Source organism: Drosophila suzukii, chromosome 2R, assembly GCF_043229965.1.
Source record: "Drosophila suzukii chromosome 2R, CBGP_Dsuzu_IsoJpt1.0, whole genome shotgun sequence".
Taxonomy (NCBI): Eukaryota; Metazoa; Arthropoda; class Insecta; order Diptera; family Drosophilidae; genus Drosophila; species Drosophila suzukii.
In genome coordinates this window covers 5,031,537-5,058,395 of record NC_092081.1, presented here as the reverse complement: position 1 = coordinate 5,058,395, position 26,859 = coordinate 5,031,537, and the positions used below count along the sequence as shown (strand labels likewise).

At 44.3% G+C, this 26,859-nt stretch overlaps 2 protein-coding genes across 5 annotated transcripts; both read left to right on the top strand.

Annotated features, from left to right (window-relative positions):
- The first annotated feature begins 463 nt into the window (after positions 1-463).
- Positions 464-18,119, top strand: flz (transmembrane serine protease filzig). Of its 3 annotated transcripts, none has more exons than XM_036814157.3 (7): positions 465-1,364; positions 10,969-15,087; positions 15,462-15,648; positions 15,714-15,898; positions 16,339-16,454; positions 16,519-16,638; positions 17,274-18,119. In XM_036814157.3, exons 1-7 carry the CDS (start codon positions 1,169-1,171, stop codon positions 17,436-17,438), a joined length of 5,088 nt encoding a protein of 1,695 aa, XP_036670052.3. In that variant the 5' UTR covers positions 465-1,168; the 3' UTR covers positions 17,439-18,119. The 3 variants fall into 3 exon arrangements, with proteins under 3 accessions (XP_016940715.3, XP_036670052.3, XP_016940714.3); XM_017085225.4 differs by having other exon boundaries at positions 466-1,364; positions 10,966-15,087; XM_017085226.4 differs by lacking the exons at positions 15,714-15,898; positions 16,339-16,454; positions 16,519-16,638; positions 17,274-18,119 and having other exon boundaries at positions 464-1,364; positions 10,966-15,087; positions 15,267-15,468.
- Positions 18,120-19,538: 1,419 nt separating this feature from the next.
- spab (space blanket) lies at positions 19,539-25,577 on the top strand. 2 transcript variants are annotated; one of them, XM_017084972.4, is made up of 6 exons: positions 19,543-19,602; positions 22,123-22,457; positions 23,309-23,435; positions 24,705-24,933; positions 24,994-25,099; positions 25,161-25,577. In XM_017084972.4, exons 2-6 carry the CDS (start codon positions 22,197-22,199, stop codon positions 25,173-25,175), a joined length of 738 nt encoding a protein of 245 aa, XP_016940461.3. In that variant the 5' UTR covers positions 19,543-19,602; positions 22,123-22,196; the 3' UTR covers positions 25,176-25,577. The 2 variants fall into 2 exon arrangements, with proteins under 2 accessions (XP_036670060.3, XP_016940461.3); XM_036814165.3 differs by lacking the exons at positions 24,705-24,933; positions 24,994-25,099; positions 25,161-25,577 and adding an exon at positions 23,947-24,014 and having other exon boundaries at positions 19,539-19,602.
- Positions 25,578-26,859: the final 1,282 nt, after the last annotated feature.

Here is a 26,859-nt window from a genome sequence, read left to right as displayed (position 1 = left end):
ATATTTAGTTACAACACATACACAAGTTTAGAGCCAAAAAAGGATTCTTGATTAATTTAGGCTAATATTTTTCTTTTATTCAGCACATTTGGTACACCAAATTGCTTTTAAGGCATAAAACATTGAAAGCATTGAACATTGGTTTTATAAGTATAGGTACAACACGTATCTGTTAGAATAGAATGTTATTTTTTTAAGTATCACTTAAAAACTTATGTTTAAAAGCAAAATTATATATTTTTGCTTAAAGACGTTGTTTAAATATGCTTTAGCCGAAGATGAGATAAATTAGATGGACAAGTTGTGGGCCAATCTAGGGGTCGCCTGGACCGCTGCAGGCGAAAGGCATCATCCCGATAACAGCGGACGCAATGTTAAGCCGGGATCGCGCAGCGCTCTTAACCGCAAGGCCGCGCTGTAAACCGATTCAGTTGGGCTTGAAGCGCGCACGCGTACGGACGCCGAGAGAAAGAGAGGCGACTGGGCGAAAGAAAGCAGGCGGCGAAAACAGGAATCGGCGATCGGTGGCACAAGCAGCAGCACAGCGCTGAAGAAGAAGCCGAGCAGACGCCGAATTAGAAATGTTTACCATTTAAGCGACGCCTAATAGAAATACTCTCACGTACCGCTCACCGCTCACCACTCACGGCTCTCGCGAACGCGCTCTCCCGCGTTAAAGTGAAAGTTTTCCCCACAAAAGTGGCGAAGGTCCGTTATCTTGGCCGCTGCTCGGGCCAAGTCGCAATCAGACAGTCAGACACACGCGGAGCGTTCAGTCGACCGGACGCATGGTCGCTGATCCAAGATACAAGATACAAGATACAAGCAATAAGATATTCGATTGCCAGATACTATATGTGGTGCAGTGTGTTAGTGTTTTGGTGCGAGCAACTGTAAATTCGCGGCTGACCAAAGAAAGTGCGGTCGGCGCAATTAAATCGAATGGGAATTGAAATCGGAATCGGAATCGCATCCACAGTTACAACTTACTTCGCGTTCGTCGCCTAAGTCTTTTGTTTATCGCGCGCTCCTCTACTCAGAAATTGTTTTCGCACTTGCATACCTGCCCGATTTTCGGTGGCGATTTCGAAACAAGCTCTCCAAAAATATAACGCTGCCAGACGGTCTAGGCCAAGAACTCCCCGCAAGTGTCCGGCCAGCAGCAAACATGTTTAAGTGGGTTACGCCGGCCTCAACGGCAACGTTGTCCCGCTGCACAACAACAACGAGAACAGCAACTACAACGACAGCGACGAGAACAACAAAACCACAACTACTTTCCATCGCTTTAACAAGTTTAATAATAATAGTCGCATCATTTGTGCCGACAACAAGTGGATTTAGATCAATTGAAACGAATGGCGGTAAGTGACAGACCATTTAGCCCATTGACTTCCCCCTATAAATTGATGAAAGGCCGCGCAATAAGAAAGTTTAGCACACAATAAAATGTAGAATTGTGGCAAAGAAAATCAATTTGCCAAATTGCAAGCTCATGTCTCTCGCTGCAAATCGAATCGTGTCAGTGGCTTTTGCTGCCTCACTTTGGCTCACTTAGCCATCCCCATGCCCAAACCCATACCCATACCCATCCCCTCCGCCGGGGGCTTTCACTCACCGTCTTGGCCTGGCCAAGTTGACAATGCGCAATGCAAAAATAGAAATAAATAACACAAACTATGCCTTTGTGTCAATAAATGAATCAGAAAAACTTTGGCACAGAAAACCGCGCTGTGGCTGGTGCTCTTCGAATGACTTTCCACACTCCACGCACTTGGCAATTATTTGGTTCGTTTTATGCTACATTACGGCCACAAAAGACCTCGAGATGTTAGACACAGCCGTCGACTTTCCTTGTGACAGTTTGTACGATTTTACGATGGTACTACGAGTGGCTTGTGCTGGCTTTCGGCCCGCAGCTCAGCATCCCATTGCCGTTAATTGTCGAGGTCATTTGGCTGATTTAAAAAGTGAAACAATTTCTAGACTACCTGGTTATTAGTTCGAATCGGCACCAGCTTGAGCCCATTCAATTCAGATTGAGCCCAAGTGCCGGCCAACAAAAGACTAGAGGTGCAAACTCAATAAAAAGCCAGACTCAATCAACATTGGGAAAAACAAACTATTCGTGATAATCGCCAGTGCCATATCTAGCACTAAAAAGAATAAGACTTCTTTGATATGTGAGATTTCACACACCATTTTCATTTCTTCAGCCTCATCAAATTGGTGAAAACAGTCATAAGTATGTTGTTAAGATATTATGGCCACGGGGGGTACCATTATGAAGCTGAAAGCATATACCTGTGCAATCAATACTCTTCTTCAGGTTCAGACCTCTTGTAAAGTGAATCTTATTTGTGCAGCTTTCGCTGCAAGATCCACCTGCAGCCCTCGCAAGTCCTTTTGTAAACACATTTTCTAAATAAATAACACGAGTCATCGAAGTTTGTCGTACCCTTGAAAATGAGATGTGCAAGGTTAAGCCACAGAAAGATAGGTTTTATTGGATGACTTTTTGATTAAATCAGAAGTGTGTAAGGCTTAGCATTTATTTAATTTGCAAACCTTCATTGCGACGACCAAAAGTCCCACAATTATTATGACTTCTTTGGAAACCATGGCTTTTCCTCGAGGCGTTTTCCCAACGATTCCCTTTGTTCTTCTGCCCGCCTCAGCATTTCCCAAAGGTTTGGGAAAACCTGGGAAACAGAGTCCAAGAGGAGAAAATCAATACTTCCGCTCGCCAGCAGTCGCAGAACTGTGCTGCGTCAGCGAGGTGGAAGTCAGCAAATGCCAATCATCGGGCACATACACACCTGATCATTAGTATAAAACACGTAAAACAATTTTCAATTTCTATTCAAGCGTTGTTTGAACAGAAAGAAAACCAGGAAAGCAGTTCAGTTCAGTTCAGGAAAAACGCGTGCGAAATGAAAATGTCTTGGCCAGTAGCCGCAACTCGGCCCAACAACAACCACACACACTCTGATGGCAGCGTGTGCCAGTTTGCGGCTTTCTTGGGGCTGTCAGTCGTGGTTTTAGCCATGGCCAAGACCGCCGCTGCACTTGTCGACGCTGCCTGCAGTTGACTTTGCGGTAATTTGAGACCGAGACTCGGCCCGCGGGAAGGAAACTGACTTGGAGCTGAGGCCCCGGCGTTCGACAGCGATGTAATTTCAAGATCACGTTTTTACCGCTGCCCGATCATCGACTTGGTCAATTGTTGCTCCACATAGATCTCGGCATCTCAATCGCTCTCGGCCGACTGGCTGCCAGCCGACTAAAGAGTACTTAAAAATCAATTCATAACTCTTTTCTTTTCTTCTCGTTTGGCTAATTGCCGTTCCGTTATACGCACACACAATCGGGCTAAGATTCTCGGCTTATGCAAATTACGGATTCCGTAACCCCACATATATATTTTTCGTTTTCGGCCCCCCGCCACATGCAATTAATGTGAAAGCGACATTTGACTTTCTTCTGGGCCAGCAAAGAGGGCCCAAACGATTTTCCCACAGCCATTTTACACTTCATAAACTTAACGCAATCGCATTAAAACTGTGACAGATCATGAACATCGAGTGCCGGGAGAGCATTTCACCTCGGTCGAGAATGGATTGCACTTCCTACCACCGAGCACCCGAGTGAAACTACAGTAGATCGTCGCTAAATTCAATTTGAAACTTGAACGAATATTACATGAGTTTTGTGTGAAGACATTGAACTAATGGTATTTAGTACTTGGAACTATTTCTCACATGTAGGATTTACTTGAAGGGATTGATTAATTGATTTAAGCATTAAAGGCCCTATGACACTTGCTTAATTTTTGTATAAATTAGGGTCCTAGCAACATTTTTTAAATATATATATTATTAATATAAGTCAGTAAAAACAGGAGTTATAAGGCCATAACATTTTATAAATATATACTTTAAGGCTGTCATGACGTTATCAAATAATATCAGTCAGTTAAAGCATATTTGAATTTACTTATAAAGTCAGAAAGAGAAAGGTTTGACTAAGAATTGGAAATATAAAAGAGTTGTTATGGGCTCTTTTTCAAAAATATTTCAATAAATGAAATCTGATTAAATGAATCCAGTCAATATATATGTATTAGTTAGTTTTGATTGTTTTTTGGGTGCTACAAATAATGGGTTCGTATTACAGGGGTTCGACTGTAGGCAGTCCAAACAGTAGCCACTCAATTGGAGTGACTGCCGCGGTACTCACACGCATTTGTAGTCGGCTGGCTTATCTTTCAAGCGCATCGGCATTGTTTCAAGTGGCATTGGAATCGATGCCGAGCAGTTACAAATTATCGGGCTGTCAACACTGGCTCGAACCGAAAGAGCCGAGTTATGGGATGCGCCCGTCTAACAGGAAATACTCGGCGAAGCAAACTTCGAATTTGTTTTGACATGTTTGGCGGTGAAAGTGAAATTCTCCGCTCCGCGCTGGCTTCCGCTCCATGACAGCACACATTCTTTGCTGCCTCGGTTTTCGCAAGGAAACCAACAAAACGCATTAAAGCCTGGCCCGATCTTCGTGCATCCATAAAAGAGTTTTGGGATTCTGCGGCAGTTTCCGCAGACTTTGTAAGCTCAGTGCTGCTGAATATCGATGGGGATCGGAATGGGAATCGGGGTTATTGCCAAAAATGATGTCATTTATTGCGGCCAGGCAACTTTCACTGCTCATTCACACCGTTTTCTTGCAACAGCTCATTGCATTTGATATGGTTTTTCAACCAATTGGTTGGCAAAACGCTTGCATTTTGATTTATCCTCACCGCCAACCTTTTGTCACCCGAAAAGCGTTCAATAAATTTTCCATTGTGCACAATTTTCACCAAATTGAATGCTTCCCGGGCAGCCATTGTATGGCCGCACAATCAGAAACCCGGAGCATCATGACCTGGCAAAAGTGACCACCGAAACAATAATAATGGTAATGAAAACAGTACAAAATCGTGCACACATGTAACAGTGGCAAATGGAACCGCCTCTAAGCGGTGGCCAAAACGATGCGAGCCGGGTTACCACCCAGAAAAAGAGCCTCTTCTCTTGCAAAACGCTGGTGGAGCTCTAGAACCTGTTCCAGGTGAGTAGAGCTGGACTCGAGGTTGACACCGTGTGATTACCTTTCTTATTACGGGCAGAAAAGCCAGCCATCGGAGTTGCCCACGTGAGGGATGCCTAGGTTATGACACCAAAAATTAAATGTATTGCAGTGCTTACAGAAGTAAGATATAAAGCAATTTGTATTTATGGTCTTGTGGCTGCTAGGCTGACCACATTTGACCGCTTGGCTAGGCAAACAAAATGCTCAGTTTAAGCCAACCGCAAATCATAAGAACTGCAATATTGTTAGAAATTGAATGTCTAGTCATTTGTATTTAATGATTTTATTGCAAAAATATTTGCTATTACATTCTTTTCTTATTAAAATACAATTTATATCTTTTTAATATTATATTTTTTTAATATTTCAAAATGTAAATAAAATTTTGGAAAGCTTTTTTGCATAATTATAATGATTCTATTATTTTTCAGCACTTAACCTTGTATTTATGTTAGATACAATTCTTTATGTTGCTACCTGCTCATCTCCGATGTGGACTGTCTTAAATGTTTCTGGTTTGGCCAGTGGGAAATTACGGTTTCCATTAGAATTGCATGCGTAAAATTCGTACCTACACCTGTGGCCACCACACTAGTGCCAGTGGCCAGTGACTGTGAGCGGAGACAGACAGCCTGGCTCAGGCGCATTCACTGTTAGCTTACCGGTCTTTTCGGTCGCCCGTCGCCGCAATTTTATTTGGGTCACTGTTACAATTTACGCCGCTGCGAGGGACGGGGAACCATGGAGGAGGAGCCATGGAGTGGCCACTGGGAATGGGAAGACACTGGTACTGGTAATGGTACTGGTACTGGTACCCACGATCGGATGCTGTGCCCGATTCGCCACAGCGACACTCGAGCAGATCAGCATCAGATCGGAGCAAATCGATGGAAATTGTAGACGCGCCGCGATCAGTGCGACTTTCAAATCCAATTTTATGTAATTCAAGGTGGCTCCCAAGCTCGGGAGTTCGCGTGCAAATCGGTTATAGCCGGTCCTAGTTATATAGCGCACGCCACAGTCCAATTCGCAGAGCGCGTAGTAGAGCATGGAGCGGGTTATGTTTATGCTGATGCTGATACCATGCCAAACCCAGGCCCCAACAATTCAATTACAATGCGATTAATGGGTATGCTATGTTCGGTTGCGGATCGGCAGCCATATGGAGTGGGATGCGTGCCGGGCCCAGCGACTTAGCTTCGGCATCGGAATCGGATAACCAAATACGCTCTTTAAGCCGAGAAAGGTCAAGACTCGGAAAGAAACTTTCCATTTCTCTCACGCAAAGCGGGAAATCTTCTTGCGTGATGACATCGCGAAACCGAGCGCTTGAGAAAGATATTTCTACCGACGCACAGTCGCACGTAAAGCCCATTAAAATTAATAAAAATAAAACAAAAAACAGCCACATAAAACAAAGCGAAAAGATAGCGCAAACCTTCAGTAAACTGCACTCGGCACTCTCGCTTCCACCAGGCAAAGTCATAATTAGTAGCCCAAATCAAGCGATTCATGAAATGTAAACAGTTTTTCTCCGCTTTTGTCTAGGAAAAGTGAAATTAACTTGGGATGAATGAAAAGATTTTTTATGCTAATTCCGTGAAAAGTGACATTGGTTATTTTTTCCTCTTCGTCGCCATCGTCCGCTGGTCATTAGATGCGGCCTTTCTGAGGCAATAAATCGTTTGGGAATTTTCCTGTCGATAGTAAGAGTTTCTCTAATTTAGTGAACCAGGGGAAATGACTTAAGATACTTTTAAGATTTTGTAATTAAATATTTATTTGACATTTCTTATCATTTTCTTAAAAGTTTTAATTTGTTTCCAATAGATTATATATATAAAACTTATAATATATCAAAATAACTAATAATTTAAAGCTGATATCACGTTTTTTAAAGCCTCTTCCAATGTTAAAACTTAAAGAATAAACCTACTCCACTTGACAACCAGTTGAAATTTATACCTTATTTTTATGTCTGGCCAATCAAACTGTTCGGTTCTTCGATTTCACTTGACTGGTATTGCCAGTGATCGTTTAATAACTTGTGCCAATGTAGTCCAAGAATATTTAACACTTTCACAACGCAATTAGAGCAAGATTCGTTAAATGCAAAAACTGGCCGTGAGCCAAGATCCCCGAGCCCACTGTGATCTTTGGGCCCGATACACGTGGAGTTGCATGTTGCGGCAAGAAAGTTTTTTTAGCCTGAGCTTTTTGCAGTCTTGGGCTAATTGATCGATAATAATTTTCCATTTACCGTTAAAGCGCCTCGTTTGTTTACATTCTTCGGACTCCGGCACGTCGAACGGTCGGAGAATCGGGCCTGAAAACAAGTTCTACGAAATCTCAGAGCGGGCAGAGCAGCTCTCTTCTCCCGATCTTGGCCAGCATCATACTCATGATTTTATTAATTTCCATTCCATGGCTGTGCGCATAAATTTCACTGCACGGACCGCAGCACAGCCGATAACTGTTCCGTTGGCCAAAAGGCCGAATACTTATTTAAAGCTCTATGGCCATATAAAGATCCCACTGCCCCAAGGGCCCAGTGACACACTGCCATCCAAGTTCGGGGCATGCAACAGAATTCGGCTATGGGGCCAATTTTCTCGGATGATTAATGGCATTGCCACCGACTTTTGGTGGGGAATACAAACTTGTTATCTCATTTTGCAGCTGCTTCCTCTGTTCGTATTTTTTCCGATCCCCGATCTTGTTCCCCCCTTATGATAAACACCGAAAAATCTTTAAAGCGGCGCGAAATTATTCAGGCGTTTGACACACTTTCGTTCGGCGTTCAGGTGGCCGTGTATATATATACTATGAGTAGGTATTTCTCGGCTTAGCCGGCTGTTCCTCAGGTGTGATGCTGTAACCTATTTTGCATGCAACGCCTGCGATTATGACGGTGCAGCGCGCATTGACTCGAATTTCTCGATCCACCCATTAGGGTCAGAGGATTGGTGGATCGTAATCGGTAATCTGCCAGGGGGCTCTGGAACGCACATATCTCTATGTGGCATATGACAGGTGCCGAGCCTTCTCGGTTCGGGGCGTGCCCCAGCATTCTTAGCATATTTGATTCGTGTCATCCGAAAGTGTTGCCTAGGCAAGGGTCTAATCTACCCATTAAATGTTCAACTCGTTTCGTTTAACAGTGGGGCGTAACTAACCAATGTTAAATTAAAAACTTCAACCTAAAACGGAATGATTAAAAAAAAAAGGGATATAAATATAGTTTTCATGAAATTGAAATATGGTAATAAGTTACGTCATTTTTCATAAACGATAAGATCGGAAAGTTTTAATATTTAATATTAGGCAACATAAATCATAGGTTGTTTCTTTATAATAAAAGTCAAGCTAAAGATGGTCCACTGTCCTCACCTACGCCTGTTTTTAAAACACATCGTTTTAGTGTAACTTTCAAATCGCATAATCACGTAGTACTCCATTCAATTTGCTCCGGCTAGATCAAATAAATTATGTTAAACTGCATAATTATCGCTGCTTGGTCGTGCTGCCTGCCAAACTTCATTAAGACAGCCCCAGGTCGGTAATTAATTCATTGACTCCGCAACTCGAGATGGGAGTATACCAAGGTATGGGGGTCTGGGAGCTCTGTTAGCTGGTGGTATTACTAACTTACCCATAGGTCTCTGTTAGAGCCAGCGGTTCTGTTAGACGGCTCTTTCTTCGGAAACGAGAGCTTTTGTTTTGGCGCAACTCCGACGCCTGCGGCCTTTTCTCACGTCTCTTCGCCGACTCTCTTTCGCTCCGTGTTTAACGATTTGCGGAAGAATACTTAAGAGCACTTAAGTGTCTAATCGTAAAAACGCGAAATGTCTGCAAATAATAAAGCTGCAAAAAACATTATTGTTATTTTATTAGTAGACGGAAGAAAAAAACGAAATCGCTCTGAGAGATGAATGGGCCGAACGAAAATAGAGAAAAGAGGATGGAGAAACACTATCACTTTTACTCAATTATGTATGTACGAAGATATTTTGACTGCGATTCTAATGGAGGCTTTTGCACTACTTTTCCATTACTTTTGCCTAATACACTTGACTCCGCGGCAGTACTTTGCTTTACTTTCACTGGCGCTACGTGTCCGGCATACTGACTCTCCAGCGACTTGAGTCATGATTGCCTCCATTTCGGACCGTTCCCTGCAATTTCGGTTTCGTTACCTTCCGATTTCCATTTAATTAGCAGCGAACTAATTGCCACTAAGCCTCCGAATCTAGATCGCCGGCCATGTTTGCACTGGGCGCCAATGCTCCAATTTCACGACCAAACATTGACACAGTCCCCGATGCGGATTGGGGCCACCGGCACCGGCCGCAAGTGGAGCGTCCCTCTTTCCGTCCGCGAGGTGTTAATTCGTCAGCACAAACCCGTCAGAACTTGGCGGCCACCGCTTTCCCACTTCTGGTTTAATTGCTGCCAAAAATCAATTTCGTTCCAAGTGTCAGGAGTGGGTTCTTTTTCGAGAATTTTAAACGCATCCTCTGACGCATTCCGAGCTCAACTGAGTTGGGAACTTTATAGGGTTGGCTTGTATCAGCTGTAGCTACGAATTAAATAAAATGATAATAATAGTAGTAATTACACTTTAACAATATTCATAGATCTAACAAATTACTTCCCAATCTGCAATAAGAAATTCATGGGCGTATTAAATAACCATTAAATTTTAAGCGGATTTTACGGTTGTAAAAAAAGAGCAGAGTTTATTAGACCCCTGAGCAGAATAAAGTTTATATTATGAACTCTTAAAAAAGTTTCATTGTAATTAATTACTCTTCGATAGTAAATACATTATGTTTCGTTTTTGGCGTTCAGGAATTTTAAAAACTTTATTCTTTCCTTATACCTTGTATTATATGTAAAATTACGTTATTAGCATTCGATTAAATGAAACAAAAAGCAAAATTTCAAAATATCACAATTTGAGTTAGGCTCAGTCTAATTATCAAATTTATTAAATGGGGAAAGGCCCCCGAAAGGGTATGAAAAGCCTAACCTTTCTCCGTTTTTCTCAGCATACCTGCGGTTTCTGTCGTAATTTGGCAAATGAGGTGGAAAAACTCTCAAGTGCATTGCCCACACCTGGGCCGCAGATGAACTTTGACACGGCAAGAGTGGCTGCTTTGCGAGTTAGCAGTTGGGCTGGCAGCCAGGGCCACTTTCACTTGGCGGTTTTCGAGTGGTCTTCGCTGGGCTGACGGCCCACAGAATAGGCAAAATATGGCCGCTGTTAATTGGGTTTATATACCTTGCAGTTTATGCTTGTGTAGCGACTGCTGTTGATGTGTGCCCAAGGCTGTTTGCCACAATTAGCACTCAAAAGAGCAATTATATAGATGGGCATTTGTGCGGCATTGATGCTTTCGTTCGACGTTGTCACTTTCATTTAAGGAATTTCCCACATTTTCACTACCCCCTCCAGGTATAATCCAATCAACTACAGTTGAGCCAAAAAGAGATGCCGGAATGACATGTTAATTAAGCTCTGGCCACGGGGAATTTGACAGTTGGCTTTCAGATTATTGGCAGGGAAATCTGCTCAAAAATCTGGGCGAATTGAAAACGAATCTTAAAGTGGGGAAAATTATTGTGCCAGCTTTTAAGAATATTTAAGCGGGTAAAAATGTTACTTTTGATGGTGGGATTATGCTTTAAGAAAGAAATCTCCTTCAAATTAATCTAATATCTTAAAATAAAATATTTAAACGAAAAGTTTCTGTAACTTTCGGTCCTTCAAAAGTTGTTTTTTAATGTAACTTTATTTGCTAATTTGTTTATATTTTTTCAACTCGTTTACAGGAGGTCGCAAGCTGTTTGGAGGCTATCGCATCACCCCGAAGCACTGCCGAGCCACTAAAACGCTGCCCAGCTCTGATCCGCGGGCCAATGGACCCACCATCTGCATGTTCAACCACGAGTGCGCCCAGAGGGGCGGAGAGGTGGTGGGAGCCTGCATGGACGGCTTCCTGTTCGGCGCCTGCTGCCAGATCCCGCCCACCCACGAGCTGGCCAGCACGCTGATCAACGAGGCCCAGAACGCCTACTTCCAGCAGCACCAGCAGCAGACGAAGATCCAGCAGGCGGCGGCCCAGTCCTCGTTCGAGAGTTACGGCGAGCAATCTCAGCAGCAGCAATCCCTGAGCGAGGAGCAGGTGGCCCCGCAGCCTTCGCAGAACATTTACGATCAGCAGAACCCTCAGCCTTCGCAGAACATCTACGATCAGGAGAACCCGCAGCCTTCGCAGAACATCTACGATCAGCAGAACCTGGACAAAGTCTACCAGCAGTTGGGCAGCAGCAGCATCAGTCCACCCAGCGGTGCTTATGGGGCTGAGCCGGAGCCAGAGCCAGAAACGGAGCCACCGGTTAGGGATGAGTCTGGGTACTCCAGCAGCAGTGCATCCACCGAGGCCACCCAGTCGCAGCCTTCCTCCGCCAGTGTGGAGTTCGAACAGGAGCCCTCTCAGCAGGTGGACGTCTCCAGCGAGCAGACTACTCAGAAGATCACCAAACAACCCATCCAGCCACCGAGCTTCCATGTCCACAAGCACTCCGTGACCATCAACTCACCCTCGTCGCCTCCCCAGAATGATGACTTCGTGATGCAGGTGCTCAGTACTTTGCCACCGGAGCACGCCGATGACCATCACATCGTCTTCACCACCGAGGTGCCCACAAAGATTGCCAGCGGCTTGCAGGAACAAACGAGCTCCGAGTCCAACTCCTTCGAGGAGGTTTCCTCGACGCCAGCAGCCACTCAAAAACCCAAACCTAAGCCCACTCAGAAGCCCACGCAGAAGCCCACTCCGAAGCCCACGCAGAAAGCCACCCAGAAACCCACTCCAAAGCCCACGCAGAAACCCAAGCCGAATCCCGTTCCCCAGTTGGCGGAGACCATGAAGCGACCCATCCAGCAGAAGCCACAGCCCCAGCCGGTGGTGAAACCCCAGCCAAGTCCAAAACCTGCCCAGTCGTCCAACATCCACCAGCACAACCACAACCATTTGATCCTGGATGGCGGAGAGTTCACGCACAGTGATATCACTCACCCCGGAGCAGATGCCGATCTCGTGGAGGATCTGCAGTTCTCCACGGGCTATGGACCACAGCCTGTATATGCGGAACCACCAAAGCAGCAGGAACAACAGCCACAACAGCCGCCGGAGCAGAGCTACATCACATCCAGTACTAGTGCCAAACGTCCAACGAGCGGACCGAACAGTCCCACCACCGTTTCCTCGATCACAACCCATGTGGACTCCATCGAATCCATCATCCTGCAGCTGAATAATACCAGCCACGGTCCCAGTTACAATGTGGTGAGCCAGCAGACACCTTCATATGGATACCCCGGTGCTGGGCAAGTTCACACGGAGCCAGCCACCCAGCCCCCAACTTTCTACCAGGAGAACGAGGCGGATAAGGTCCAGGAGCAGGAGTCACAGTCGCAGGAATATGGTTATACCACCACACTTGGCTACGAGTCCTCCTACGACAAGGTTTCCGACGAGCAGGAGGCCTCGGCAACTGTCAGCCAGTCCGCTGAGATGCCCACCGCGCGTCCTGGTTACGGTGAAGATGTCTCCGCCGTGCTTGAGGATCACACGATGCCCGCCAATGGCTACCATGATGCAGAGGCTTCAGTTGCTCCGCAGACCTCCGAGTTCAACAAGATGCCCACGGGCATTGCTTACCCTGTGGATATGTCTTACATGGAGGAGGAGGAGAATCTGCCGGCCACGGCCGCTGGTTATGGCCAGGTGAACAGTGACTCCTTCGAGGCCAGCACCGATGCCGCATACCAGAAGCTCTCCACCGTTCAAACAGAGCAGCCGCAGCCAGTGCCAACGTACGTGCGACCCACCACCAATGCCAACAAGCAGAATCGCCCTGTGGCCTCGTACATTGGAATGGTGACCATGCAGCACTACAACCCGCAGTCTGGAAATGGTGACTACCAGGCCCAAGTTCCCGCCGAAGTGTCCGTGTCCTCCCACACCACCAAGGTCCAGGAGCAGTACGACGACACCTCCAACGTCTACCAGCAATCGGAGACCACCTCCGGCTATGTATCCCCACCAACATCTGCTCCTCCGGCAGCTCAAAGACCTCAGTACGACGCTGTGCAGGAAGATGCATCCTCGGAGCGACCCGTTCTGGTGACCGCCAGCCCCAGGCCTCGACCCAAGCCCAGCACCAAACGACCTGCCATAAAGAGACCCATTAGCGTGGAGAACATCAAGAGGAAGCCGCAGCCACAGCCAAGTGCTGGTGCTTACAACCAGGAGAAGATCAGCGAACATAGCACCAGGAAACCCGTGTCCACTGGATACGACAATGAGTCGCCAGAGTCGCCCATCACGCACATTCAGATCAAGAAGCCAGCGGCCAATCATCACAAGGAACACGACCAGAGTGGCTACCCCAGGCCAGCTAGTCCAGGATACGAACAGACCACTGCCGCAGCTCCTGCGCCAGCTGCTCCGGCTCTCAACTACGACAAGCCAGATGCCCCACTCAGCCAGTTCGACCAGCCATCCGCTCCATCCGCCGGCTATGAACAGCTGGCGCCGATGCCATCGCTTGTCTTTGATGAGGAGCATGTGGCCAGCTCGCCTGGAAGGAAGCCATCGACGTCCAAGCCCATTTCCACCAGCTATGTGACCGGACCCAGTACTCCACGTCCTCCAGCCACCGTCGACTATCACTACGATAACGTACCTCCTCTGTTCATGGCGGACGACAAGTTGGACGCCTTCATCCAGAGCACGGCGGAGAACATTGTGGGCTCTACGCCGGGCAACTACCAACCCCCGCTGGTGGCCACAGCCTCGACGCCCATCTACGCCCAAAGGCCAACCAGCAGTGGTGTCTATGGACACAAGAAGCCCGGCTTTGTGCAGATCAATGGAACACCTAAGCCTCCCAGACCGACGGTGCTCATCACACCCAAGCCCACCGCCATTAACCTGGTGACCTACAGCTCCTTGAGTGACGATAGCAACAAACTGGCCACCAACTCCTATGTGACCGGAAGACCAGGATCACAGGGCATTAGTGCCAACGACTTCGAGGATCCCGGATACTTTGGCAGCAGTCCCGTGCACGTGGCCTTCACCCAATCCACCACAGAGGCCATCTATGCAGTGCCCTCCGACGACAAGCCGGCGTTCCCCGGATACTTTGGACCCACGCCCTCGTATCCCGCCTTCTCGGTTCCGGGCGAGAAGGTCGGCCAGAATGTGATGGAGGAGACCTACACGTCGCCAAATGACTTCGTCAACTTCCCGCCGGTGAGGAATCCCAATCTCAACATGTCTGCCGCCTCCAGCGCTGTGACCAGCGACCTGGACCTTTCCACCCCCTCCTTTGTGGAGGATGTGGTGCTGAAGGACAAGATGCACACGCTGGTCCACAAGTTGGTAGCCTCGCTGCAGGGTAATTTCGATGCCTTGGCCGATATGATCGAGGAACCGGGAAGCAACAAGACCGCGGCCACCTACCAGGCCGGAGCAGGAGGAGCAGCCAAGCCCGTGAGAGTAGCAACCACGCGCAAGCCCGTTAGGGTAGCCACCACCACCAGACCGAAGGTCACCACCAAGAAACCCGTGACTCGGGTCACGACCAAGGCTCCCAACAAGAAGACGTCCGCCGTCAGCAGCACCACCCGCAAGCCCGTAACCCGTCGCACCACCGTCGCCGCCAAGGTAACCACCACCACCCGGAAGCCGGCGACCAAGAAGCCAACCCGTCGCGTGAGCAGCACCGTGAAGACCACCACCGTGAGCTCGGCCAGACCGGCGGCCGATGAGATCGTGGACGAGGAGGACGAAGAGGACGTCAACCCGAACCCCAGCGACAACGAGGTCGACCAAGGCGCCACCCTGAGTTCCTACGGCGGAGCCAACGGCCGGAAGATTCGTAAGTGTGGACTGAATGTTGCATGGACTAGCATGGACCCGAAACAACTGTCTTTCTCTCTCTATTTCTTGTTCTCTCACCTGCCCCTCACCTGTTCCTAACCTCACGCTCACGCATTTAACCCCACGCTTCCTCCACCCTGATCCCCCATCGCATTCCCGACTGATCCATAAATATAGCGCGTCGCAAGCACAAGCGACGGAACCAGAAATCCGCCTAAACCAACAGTTCCCCATAAAGAATACCCCTCCTAGTTCTAGTAACCCCTCCCCCCCACTCCCGTGTCCCATCAGTTCTATGCTTCCCCCAACTCTCAGACTCGACTTCTCGAACACTCCCCACTCCTAACCTCGCATTTCACTCCCCATCAACAGAGTGCGGTGTGCGGCCCCATGTCAAGTCCGGCCGCATCGTCGGCGGCAAGGGCTCCACCTTCGGCGCCTTCCCCTGGCAGGTCCTCGTCCGGGAGTCCACCTGGCTGGGCCTGTTCACCAAGAACAAGTGCGGCGGCGTCCTCATCACCAGCCGCTACGTCATCACCGCCGCCCATTGTCAGCCCGGGTAAGATTGCGTCTGTAATCCCGGTTTGGTGGGTCTTTAATCGGGGATTTCTGATTTTCCTCCAGTTTCCTGGCCTCACTGGTGGCCGTCATGGGCGAATTCGACATCTCCGGCGACCTGGAGAGCAAGCGCTCTGTGACGAAGAATGTGAAGCGTGTCATCGTCCACCGGCAATACGATCCGGCCACGTTCGAAAACGATCTGGCCCTGCTGGAACTGGACACTCCAGTGCAGTTCGATACCCATATAGGTAAGTACCGATCTAAGGAGAATGTATAAAGTTTAGATCTAGTGGCGCCCAAGCAAGGACCGAAGTAATGCAACATTCTTTTGATAAAGACAAAATTATCGAAAGATTAAAGAAAACTTTTCAAGGGTTTTACTGGGGAGCCACACAAATCAATGGGTCCTATAATCACTTTTAAATGCCATTTTAGGTGTCTAAAAGTACGTGGTAAATACGGGGAAGTCGTCCTTCTGAATGAAACAATGGTACTTTTGAGCTTAAAAAAATGGTGTTGCATACTTTTAGACACCTGAAGGAACATTTAAAAGGAATTATAAAACCCTTGTTATTTGCGTTGCACCCCGAATAATATATTTCAATCTCTTTATAATGATAACATAGTCTAGACCCCTCATTAAAGTTAACTATAAATAATTTGCAAATTTCCCTTTACTCCTCTGCAGTGCCCATTTGCATGCCCAATGATGTGGCGGACTTCACTGGACGCATGGCCACCGTGACCGGCTGGGGTCGCCTCAAGTACGGCGGAGGAGTGCCCTCCGTTCTGCAGGAGGTGCAGGTAAGCACCCACCCATCACAGTCCTCTTTGAAGATCTAACTAACCCCGGGCTGATTTAAATTAGGTGCCCATTATCGAGAACAGCGTTTGCCAGGAGATGTTCCACACTGCTGGCCACAACAAGAAGATTCTCACCTCCTTCCTGTGCGCCGGCTATGCCAATGGCCAAAAGGACTCTTGCGAGGTGGGTTCCAGAATAATATTTTGGGATATCTGGGATCCCTGCATATCCTAGGGACGTTTTTACGTGTGCATGTTAAACTAGAATTGAGAAGTGTTGAGTTTAATACAAACATTAAGTTTAACATGCGGACCTTAAAATATCCATGCCATATCGAAAAATTATTGGAGATTCGAAAAACTTTTTTTAAAGACCTTTAAGCTTAAAATGTTTGGAGAGAACAAAATTTCTATTAATATTCTTAAAGTTTAACATTTTTCGAGAGAATTAAAATATTTTTAAGCTATGTCTTTATTGTTTGGCAGTTTTTAAATTTTAAATTGATTAATTGTTGTGTTATAGAATTAAATACAACCATCCATGACCTCCAGTTCACTATAAATCATTCAAATTAAAATAATACCATATTTTCAGATTCAATTTAATACTTATAAAAACTTTAAATGTTGACTTTGTTTTAAACGAGCATAGCATTGTAGGTCTTGATGTCTTAAACTACAAGAAATATGAAATCATTACAATCATTAAAACAGTATGCTTGTATTATGTAAATCAGATATAAATAGTAGACAACTGGCAGAATTACCATATATTTTTCCAATCACACTTGACTCTAATTGTTCTCATTTTTCCGGTAGGGTGACAGTGGCGGTCCGCTGGTTCTGCAGCGACCCGACGGGCGCTACGAGTTGGCCGGAACCGTTTCCCACGGCATCAAGTGTGCGGCGCCGTATCTGCCGGGTGTCTATATGCGCACCACCTTCTACAAGCCGTGGCTGCGCAGCATAACGGGCGTGAAATAAGGTGGTGCCCCCAAAGCCTCCAGGCCTCCGAGGACTCCATTTCCCGAGATGGCCGAGATGAACTCCGACTAGCTGCTGGGGAAGGAGCAACAAGTGTAAATAGAATGTAGAGTTTTAAGAGTCGTGGACATGAGCGTTATAAAAGTTGACTCAACTTTTTGGCGACGTCGCATTTTTCGTCCCCTTTCCCCGAAACCCCTCCATGCAACCATCACTCCATTAGCTTAATTGAAAATCAACTGCAGCAACTTCAAACGAAATACGCTGGGGATTCGCAGATTCCAAGGGTTGGATATTTTGTTTAAGCAGGCTGCAGGTTCCGTTTTTAGTACGCGTGCCTAACACTTGTAGAGTCTGAATGAGAATTACGCTAATTGAGAGCCGTATGCTTAAGACATATTTATTCTAGTTCTAAGCCTATTTATTTGACTATTTATTTATTTATGCGACGAAACGAAGCGATTTGTGCGTTTGATTCAACTAAAAAATTGTTATTTTCATAGGCAAATTGTTGTTATGTTCAAATGAAAGCGAGAGCAAATGTTTTTAGTTCAATTGAATTTACTAATTTATCGATTTATATTATTAATTTTTTTATCTAATTACGTTTTATGTTAATTGTTAAGTAAACGAACAAATCGAAAAGAGATCGAAATAAACGACATAATTATTAGAAGAAAAGATTGAAGGGATTTATCATTCATTTCAGCATTTTGCATTCAAAGTAAGTTTTTTACAGCAGCATATTTTTACTTTTTAAAGGGTGCTGCAGAAGAAACTTTTTTGCCAGTATTTCAGCATTAAACTTTGCACATTTTATGACGCTCCCCTCCGCTCAGTTCCACAAAAATCAAACAAAAGCAATGTAATTCCAGATATAAACTGACGCAGGAGCGTTGATGCAATTTCCGCCCCACGGAGCTCACTTTACTTTTTCTCAAAATTGCCACTGCACTCAGCCCCCTTTTCCAGCATTTGGAATATTCAATGTGGTTGCGCCAAGGAAGTTCTGCGCCAGCTTCCCCTAGTAAAGTGAAAACAAGGTTAACACTCTTAGCCGCAATCACTTGCCGGCGCTTTGCAGCTCTGGTGTTTTACACCAAGCTATAAAGGCTTTAAATCATTCCCTGGAAAAATGTTATGGTTTTCCCAGCTTACAAAATTTTATCAATTTGGTAGATAAAGTAGAGCTAGTTACACAATTTCATACTGAGAACAATCCTTCAGCTATAAGAAGGTCGCCATAGATATTTTCTTGGAGTTCTTGAGTTCTCCTATCTTTGGAAATTGTGAAGTCACGAGAATTATTGAATACTCTAATATGTTGTATTCATATAAGATTTCATAAAAAGTTGTTTCCATACAATACATTAAGAAAACATACTGAAACACATTTTTACCCTTTTCAAGCACACTTAGAACTGGTGTATGAATTCATTCAGAGGATGAGTGTACGTCTGCCCCTTTTTAAAGATAAATGCTACTACTCCAACATAAATTCCTAAACTTAAAGGATAGATTGGTACCTTATGATGAATGTAAAGCATCCTTATTGAATGCAGGGAATTACATTTAATGCGGCTCAGACCCTGCAGCAATATTTTCCATTTACAGAGCAAACATCGATGTATTATACAAGTTACGGGTGCATCACAATTTCCTTCCCTACACCCTAAGTGGCTAAAATAATTTGCATATTGAATGTTCCGCACGAAGGGCCCTCTGTGCAAAGGCGCGGTGAGTGGCATGAGCACACAATCCTCATTATCCTGATGCAAGGAATGTCCTAGAGGCCAGGCTCTTTTCATCTCGATTTGATTTCCGAATTTCGTGTTTTCCATTTAACAGATTTGCCTGCAGGACAGGCACTCGAAGTCAGGGATCCGTTCTTGGTAACAGGGGGGCCTCATTAAATTTGCACTGCTGCCACAAATCACAGTGACGTCATGGCCACAAATCCTAACCGACTTGATACGCATACATATAGGGGTATTCTTCATTAAAATTGATTCCTAGGAGCTTTCGGTGCGCCACAAACACACTTAATTCATAAAACTCCAACCGAAAGCTTTGGGGGCCAAAAGCTCCGTGGCGGCAGCTAGCCGACAGGTGTTGTTTGAGCCAAGTCAGAGAGTCAGTAGCCGACAGGACGAGCAGCCAGCAGGTATGTTGCGTGCCACAGAGCACCCACTCCCATCCCAATCCAAACGGAGCGTGCGGCGAAAGTGAAAGTGAAAGTGCAACCTGACACGTGTATCGTATCTGGCATCAGCGAATCTGTCCTGGCTGAAACTAAAGGGCGAGGCAGCTGCACTTTAAGTGCATCTGGGGGCGTGTCGAAATGAACACTCTGTCGTACGACGGTCTAATTTCAAGCGAGGGCGGTATTTTCGAACCCGTTCTTTGGTCGAATTTCCCCCTAGAGTTTTGGCTTAGTTTTGGAAACAGGATACGGCATAAAAGGAATATCATTGGCGTCAAAGTGCCGAGTAATTATAAGCCATTTTGGAAGGGGTTACTTTACAACCAATTTCAAGCTCTTTATCTAGTCAGGCTTAAGATGATACTATGGAAAATTAGGTAGCCATTCACTTCATTTTAGCTTTACTGCTTGCAATTACCCTTGGTTGAATATGGAGGAATTGGAGACATCTTAGGAAATGTATTAAATTTCTATATGTTTTTTGCAGTGAAATTTATACCAAAAACACAACGAAAACTGAGAGGCAAATGTGTCATGTGTCGAATATATTTATTCAACCTTATTTTCGCCCAACAATAAATCTTGTACATTCTTTAAGAATTTACATTAATTTCAATGTTGATAATGTTCTTATTGAATTTATTTTAGAAATCTAACTACAATTTTCGGTTTAGATTCAAATATTTTTTGATTGTCCATAAGCTTTATTATGATAAGGGTAATTGGTATTAGTAGTAGTATTTAATTCATCAAACTGCCTTTCTGTTATCATAATTGCATAAACGTGTTTTGTTTCAAAAGCTTAATGTCGAAGATATTCATTTCAATCCTAGTGTGAAGCTAGTTTTTAGTTGCCAAAGTTCGCACCAAGCATATTTCTTGGGAAAGGTCAACTTCCGGCCCAAGTTGATGCTCAATTAGGGAACTTTAATCAACTCATCGCTTAAGCGCTTGTAAACTTTCTACCAATCATTGGCAAAGTTTGGTCAATTGTGTAAAATATAACAGAAAAACTAACAAATTGCAAAACTTTGGAGTGGCCCCAAAGCAATTAGCCACATTCAGCGGATCGAATGGACGGAGGGCGAAGTTTTGCCTTCGCTGGAAATAGCAGTTTGAGACTTTCGACCTGATAAGGACCCAATCTCAGATGCGTCAACGACAATTTGGTAAATTAAAAATCAAGGAACACGTGGATCAGTTTTAATTTTCATACCTGGCAACGAAAAGCGGGCCCCTTTTCGGGTAAAAACGCAATTAGTGGAGATTTGATAAACGGCTATGGATGGTTAATTGTAATTACTGTCCTCGAATGAAAAGGGGCGAAATGCCAGGCAACAGTCCCGCGAACTTAAAGGATGAGAACCTTGACGGGCTCCGTCCGGTGAAAGTAAAAAAAAGAAAAAGTAATTAACAAATTGCTAAAAGAGAGCCGAGGAAAGGACTTGTTCTTAGGCTACTCCATTTGCCTGTGCCACCTTCAAAAGCAGGATCATTAATGAAATTGCACTCCCACGCCGGAAGACTTCCTGTGACAGCCGGGAAATGTTTTCCTTGGCCTTTGGTGTGTCAACAGCCTTTCGCTCATTTACTTATTTATGGAGGAGCGCCAACAACTGTTGCCAATCGACCATTTATAGAAGGTCAAAGCCTGAAATTCATTGTCGGCCATTAAGGATAGCTACTTCGGAAGCAATGCAGCTGGACAATAAGATAGATTGCCACCCCAATAAGTAGGCAATTATATTGAACCTTCTGTTCAATTTCGGCTAAAGCCTAGTCAGGCTTACTACTCAAACATATTAGGATAAATTGAAGGGAAAACAAAGGGACCAAACTGAAACTTCAAATTAATTTGCTAGAAGCTTTTACATAAATTGTTTTAATTACCTTTCTCAGGGGAAGCCATCACGAAGCTGAATACACTCAACATACATTTTTAAAATGAAAGGAAAATTTCACTTTGAGTTTTTGTATTCCCCTAGGCAGGCTAAAATTCGAAGGCTCTTTTTTGAGAACATAATTCCACTTTAAAAGGTTTTTGGGGAAATGTTAAACTTAAAACGCAATTTAGTTGCAAATAATTTCCTTGCTAAGTTGGCTTAATTTGGTGTGAGGTACATTGTTAAATCTGGCTTACGTGAATGAAGTAGATAATAAGCCAAATTTGATGTATGACCCGTGCCCCTTACGGCTTTCATCCGGCAATAAAAATGGGGCTACGAGGCACGCAGTCTGGAAATACATAAATTAAGGCACAGCCGGTAATAACACTAAAAGCAAGCCGACAATTTTAATGAGCCGCCTGACAGGGATATGGCCGGGAACCGGTAACGGAACCATGAATGAGACTGCGGGCTAGGAGGCAGCGATTTCATTCGAGCGAATGTACACGGAAATTTGCTCATCCCGCAGGGCAGCAATAGACTCCCGACCAGGCATACGTTTTAATTAAGCGATACCCGGTTTTCGTTTTCACAGTTCGCCGGGCAGCAGGCAAGAGGCATCAGGAACGGGCATTCTACGGGCAATGATGTACTACTAACTTGGCCGCCATGAGCAACATTCCGAGGTGGGCAGCCCTGCTGCTGCTCCTGGGCCTGGCCCATCAGCTGGACCCCTCGCTCGCCACGTCCTCCTCCTCGTTCTCCTCCGGAAAGGCCTGGCAGCGCGCCCTCTATGGACGCGACTCGCGCAACCTGATGCACCGCAGAGCCCCGTTTCCCGTCGCCGGGGATCAGGGCCTCAACGATTACCTTGGCCCGTATGCCGCCGCCGAGCAGGAGCAGCACCAACCGCTTCCTCCGCCACAACAGGTGAGTGTGGTGGGTGTAATTGCAAGTAATTGCAGGGCGGAACTATGGTGCAGGGGGTAAACCGCTGACGAGGATTGATACCACATACCTGCAGAAAACAAAGATTTTATTCCATTTCGGAATGCAATACTAATATGGATTTATTAGTAAAGTAATATACGCTAATTTCACAGAAATTTAAAAAATGATTAAAAGATTTAATTGAATTATTTTTTAAAAAGCTCACCAAACGCTTATAGAATAGAACTTATAAAATGTTTGCAGGCTGTGTTCAGAACAAAGTGAAATTTATATAAAATTGCATTAGTGAAAACGTAAAATATTTTATCTCTCTTGCCGAGGAAATTGGTTTAGACAATTTCGTAGAAATTTAAAGTATTCCTTTTTACACACATTTATACAAATTTTAAATTGTACTATGCTGACGCTCAAAACTGGTTTTTTAATGACTGAGTAGCCTTGAATGCAAACAAATTTAACAATACTCCATGCCTAAGGCATAACTTCCTGCTTAACTCAACATCACTGTCGAAAAGTCGGTTGGCTCGTGCACATTTTGATTCGTATACGCCATGTTGGCAGGCCACAAATAGCCGAAGGCATTTGGCGCAGTGTTTTGCAGCAAATTGAAATTGGAGCCGGTATGCTTTTATTGGCCACTTGGTTAACGGGTCTCAATCAAGGGAAAAGTTCAGAGTTCACAGCAAAACAGAAATTAATTACCGCACGACAAGTGTCAGCGTTATTGATAACCCACCGCTGCACTGCATTGGTGGGGAAATATAACGCATACGCCGCGTATAGTGAACAAATGCCGCTCTAATTGCCACCGCATTCGACCATCCCCACAGATGCGCCAACAGACAGAAGTTTACGGAATTGTGGAGCCGCTGATTGAGGACACGCCCTGCGCCGACCGCGCCTGTCTCCTCAACGAGGACTGCTGTCCCTCCGGGGTCTGCGTCAACACATACGGAGGTAAGTTGGACTAATTGCGTTGCCGCTGCGCAACATCCTACACTTTTGCACTGAATACTATACTTTAAGAGCTACGTGATATTTTAGTTTCCCGTAAAGCCCAGAAAAGCGTTTGTACCAACTAATAGTTTTCATTGAGTATCGAAATACATTAGTTGAAGGGGAGACATATTACCCGTATATATGGAAGGAAATAAAAGAAACCAGAGAAAACTCTGCAGTGCAGTGCCTCGACTATCAGATACCTGTTATTAGCTAAAGACCGTGCGTAGAAGCGAAGATATGCAAGCAGCAAATAATGAAACCGTAAACTTAAAATAAAATATAAAGGATCTCAAAATAACGAAGATTTGATTAGTGCTAAAATCCACTAAATATGTTTTATATTATTTCTTTAAATGTTTATAGGCGTTACTCGTAGAGTAAAAGGGTATATTGTATTCGTCGAAAAGTATGTAAAAGGGGTAGGGAAGCGTTTCCAAACCTATAAAGTCTATTTATTCTTTATGAGGGTTACTAACCAAGTCGTCTGACCTTCTGCCCGCACGTCCGTATGAACGCTGAGAGATCGGAAACTACAAAAGCTAGACAGTTCGTCTTAATCATGTAGATTCTAGAGATTCTTGCGCAGCGCAAGTTTATTTCAGCAAGATGTCGCGCCCACAATCTGTCAGTTGGTGGCATCCACATTTTTAAAAATTAATTTAAAATACTTTATTTTCATTTTGCTTGTTAATACCTACCGGCGCGCCAAAAATTGTAAAAATCGGAGCATTAGTTAATAAGTTATGACTTTACGCCTGTATCTTAAAGAACACGGTCAATGCCAGTAAATGAAAGTGAAAGGTGTAGATTGTAAAAATGTCGGCATCGATGTTTTTCGCTTCTCTTCGAAGGTATATGTGATTTGAAGGAATCTTATAGTCGAGACACTTGACTATAGTGAGCTCTCTTGTATATTTTAAAATTTTGTTTTAATAAAAATCTAAAAAAAATTTACAAATCGTATAGGGAACGTAGTTTTTTAATGATTATAAGCAAACCTACTTATGGTCTGAAAAGACATTTGACCCCCCAAACGCGAATGAAAAATATGGTTTTTGTGGGGAAAAATATCGTAGTAGCCAGCGCAGTACATAATTTGAAAACAGTTCAAACGTTTCTTAAGCATTATTGCTTAGAATCCTTTAAAGATTGTCATTACCATACCAGTCGACCCGCCCATAATAATCGTACCTACTTTTGTTGGGTAAACGAAATCTTTTTCAGAAGGCAAATGCGTTTATGTGTTCGGACGACAGCGGGATTTGTGCCAGCGACATGCGGACTGTCCACAGGGTACGGTGTGCATGCTGGTCGCCCAGGAGGGCGTCTGGCGGTGCGAGTCGGACGCGGAGTCGGGAGGGGCCACCTCGCTGCTGGAGGACATATTCGGGCTGAAGCAGAGGCAGCCGCTGGGCAGTGAGTGCAGCAGCAGCAGCGACTGCCAGGTGATCAAGTAAGTCCACGTGAATCCAGAATACTTAAAGAAGGTCTAAAAATTGAATTGCATTTTTAGTGGCATGTGCTGCCAGCAGCAGCGATTGCACCATCGGGCAGCCATTAAGCTGAGCTGTGGCTATTTTCGCGATGCCTTCGACTGTGTGGATATGGTGGGAGCAGAGGTAACTATCCCTATAATATCACTAAAACAATTCTATTGTATTATTATCATCATTTTTCCAGCATCGCCGCAATTAAAGATCACAGTCCTTCGGTAGCAGAGCTCAGGATATCGAAAATGAAAACAGCCAAACCGAAAATGAACCTGATAACTGATTGAAATGCAGCTATTCCTAGGATTTATTAAAATATTGCAACATATCCAATTGTTAAACGAATACATATCGAGATCAAATTGCTGTAGCATAGGGCAATTGGATTTATATAATATGCATATGAATATTTATTATTACTCAAACGATCTTAGATATCTAAATGTGTTTTTAGTAGAGACTATCCAAATATACTGACTGAGGCATTCAATGTTATTAACAGAAAGAAGAGTATTCCAATGCAATTTTACCATATTCAAGCAACAATTAAATCGTTTCACGTCTAAATGTAAATCGAATACAATAAATAAATGAGCAAAGATCTGCATTTCATCTTATCTTTACTTGTTCACAAGTCCTTACTAAGAGATAAGATACGAAAGGTAAGACCAAAAATTCAAGGCTCAACATTGTCCTTACCCATAGCAACCTGGAAATAATTAATATTTTTGCTTATACAAAACATATTCAGAACAGCAGGAATGTACATTTTTCCCACCACTCGACGCCCAAGGCAGTTATAATGAAATATAATATGCATGCACCCATTTTTTCCGCACGTTGTGCGATTGCAAACACTTGGAACACAACAGCCAAAGGCCCAAGAACATTATTAAGGATGAATAGCCCAAAATATACACATAAATTAAATTGAATATACTTCAGACCCCACAAAATAACTATTTAATAGACTAATTAAGCATACGCCAGGTTACTAATGAAATAATTATAAACAAGGCAAATTCTTTTACAAATATTTTCGGTTGGTTTTATTTTTGTATTTTATTTAAAGTGCCAGTAAAAACGCAGCTTAAAGCTAAAAGTTAGACTCTGTTTACACTTTCAACGCTTTTTTTTTAACATTACACCCAAGTAAATCATTCCTGCTCTCTCTTTCTCCATCTCTTTTCCTTTCTATATATCTCTCATGATCCAATCCATTACGATTAATACACATTACAAATGCTTTCGCTCTTAACATTATGGCTGAGACACTTTTCGCTTACTTGAGCCTAACATAAGTCGCACAAAGTGCATCGTTTTAGTTCTTGAAATCTTTGAAATTTGGAACCAAAATAATGTTTTGCCAGCAAAATAGGATTTCTTTTATGTAAAATTAATTTTTTTATGTTTTTGCGCATTGATAAAGTCTTTTGTGTATTTTGTGTTCTTCGGTTTTAATTGAATCTTAAACTCAGTTGTTTTTAAAGTTGTTTTTGGTTTGGATCAGGGACTAAGGTTGTGGGTTTTAGGAAGTGCCCCACATCGGAGGTTGTTTTGGGGGTTTTTCTTAAAAACAACTTTCGGCTTAAACTTAGTTTGGAACAGTCAAACATGAATCAATCGCTCTTTGTTTGACTTGCACACACAGACTATATACAGATTTTACAATTACAGGAATAGTTTCAAAAACTAATATACATACGCGAATACAGCTAAAAACATTTTGTTTAAATTTGTTTCCCAATGAAATCGTTTGTGTTCGTACAGGAAATGATTAACTTTAGTAAGCTTAAATTAAAATAGGAAAGTAAATTTCGCAGACCGAAAAAATAACAATATGTAGGTACTATATAATCATAACCCTAATTACAATCTTGCATGCACTG

Bases quoted from the DNA above. Each gene is read 5' to 3' on its own strand.
- spab (XM_017084972.4), top strand. From the start codon at position 22,197: ATGAGCAACATTCCGAGGTGGGCAGCCCTGCTGCTGCTCCTGGGCCTG. The intron at 22,458-23,308 runs GTGAGTGTGGTG...CCATCCCCACAG, and splicing joins CGCTTCCTCCGCCACAACAG to ATGCGCCAACAGACAGAAGT. The intron at 24,934-24,993 runs GTAAGTCCACGT...TTGCATTTTTAG, and splicing joins AGCGACTGCCAGGTGATCAA to TGGCATGTGCTGCCAGCAGC.
- flz (XM_017085225.4), top strand. From the start codon at position 1,169: ATGTTTAAGTGGGTTACGCCGGCCTCAACGGCAACGTTGTCCCGCTGC. The intron at 15,649-15,713 runs GTAAGATTGCGT...ATTTTCCTCCAG, and splicing joins GCCGCCCATTGTCAGCCCGG to TTTCCTGGCCTCACTGGTGG. The intron at 16,639-17,273 runs GTGGGTTCCAGA...TTTTTCCGGTAG, and splicing joins GCCAAAAGGACTCTTGCGAG to GGTGACAGTGGCGGTCCGCT.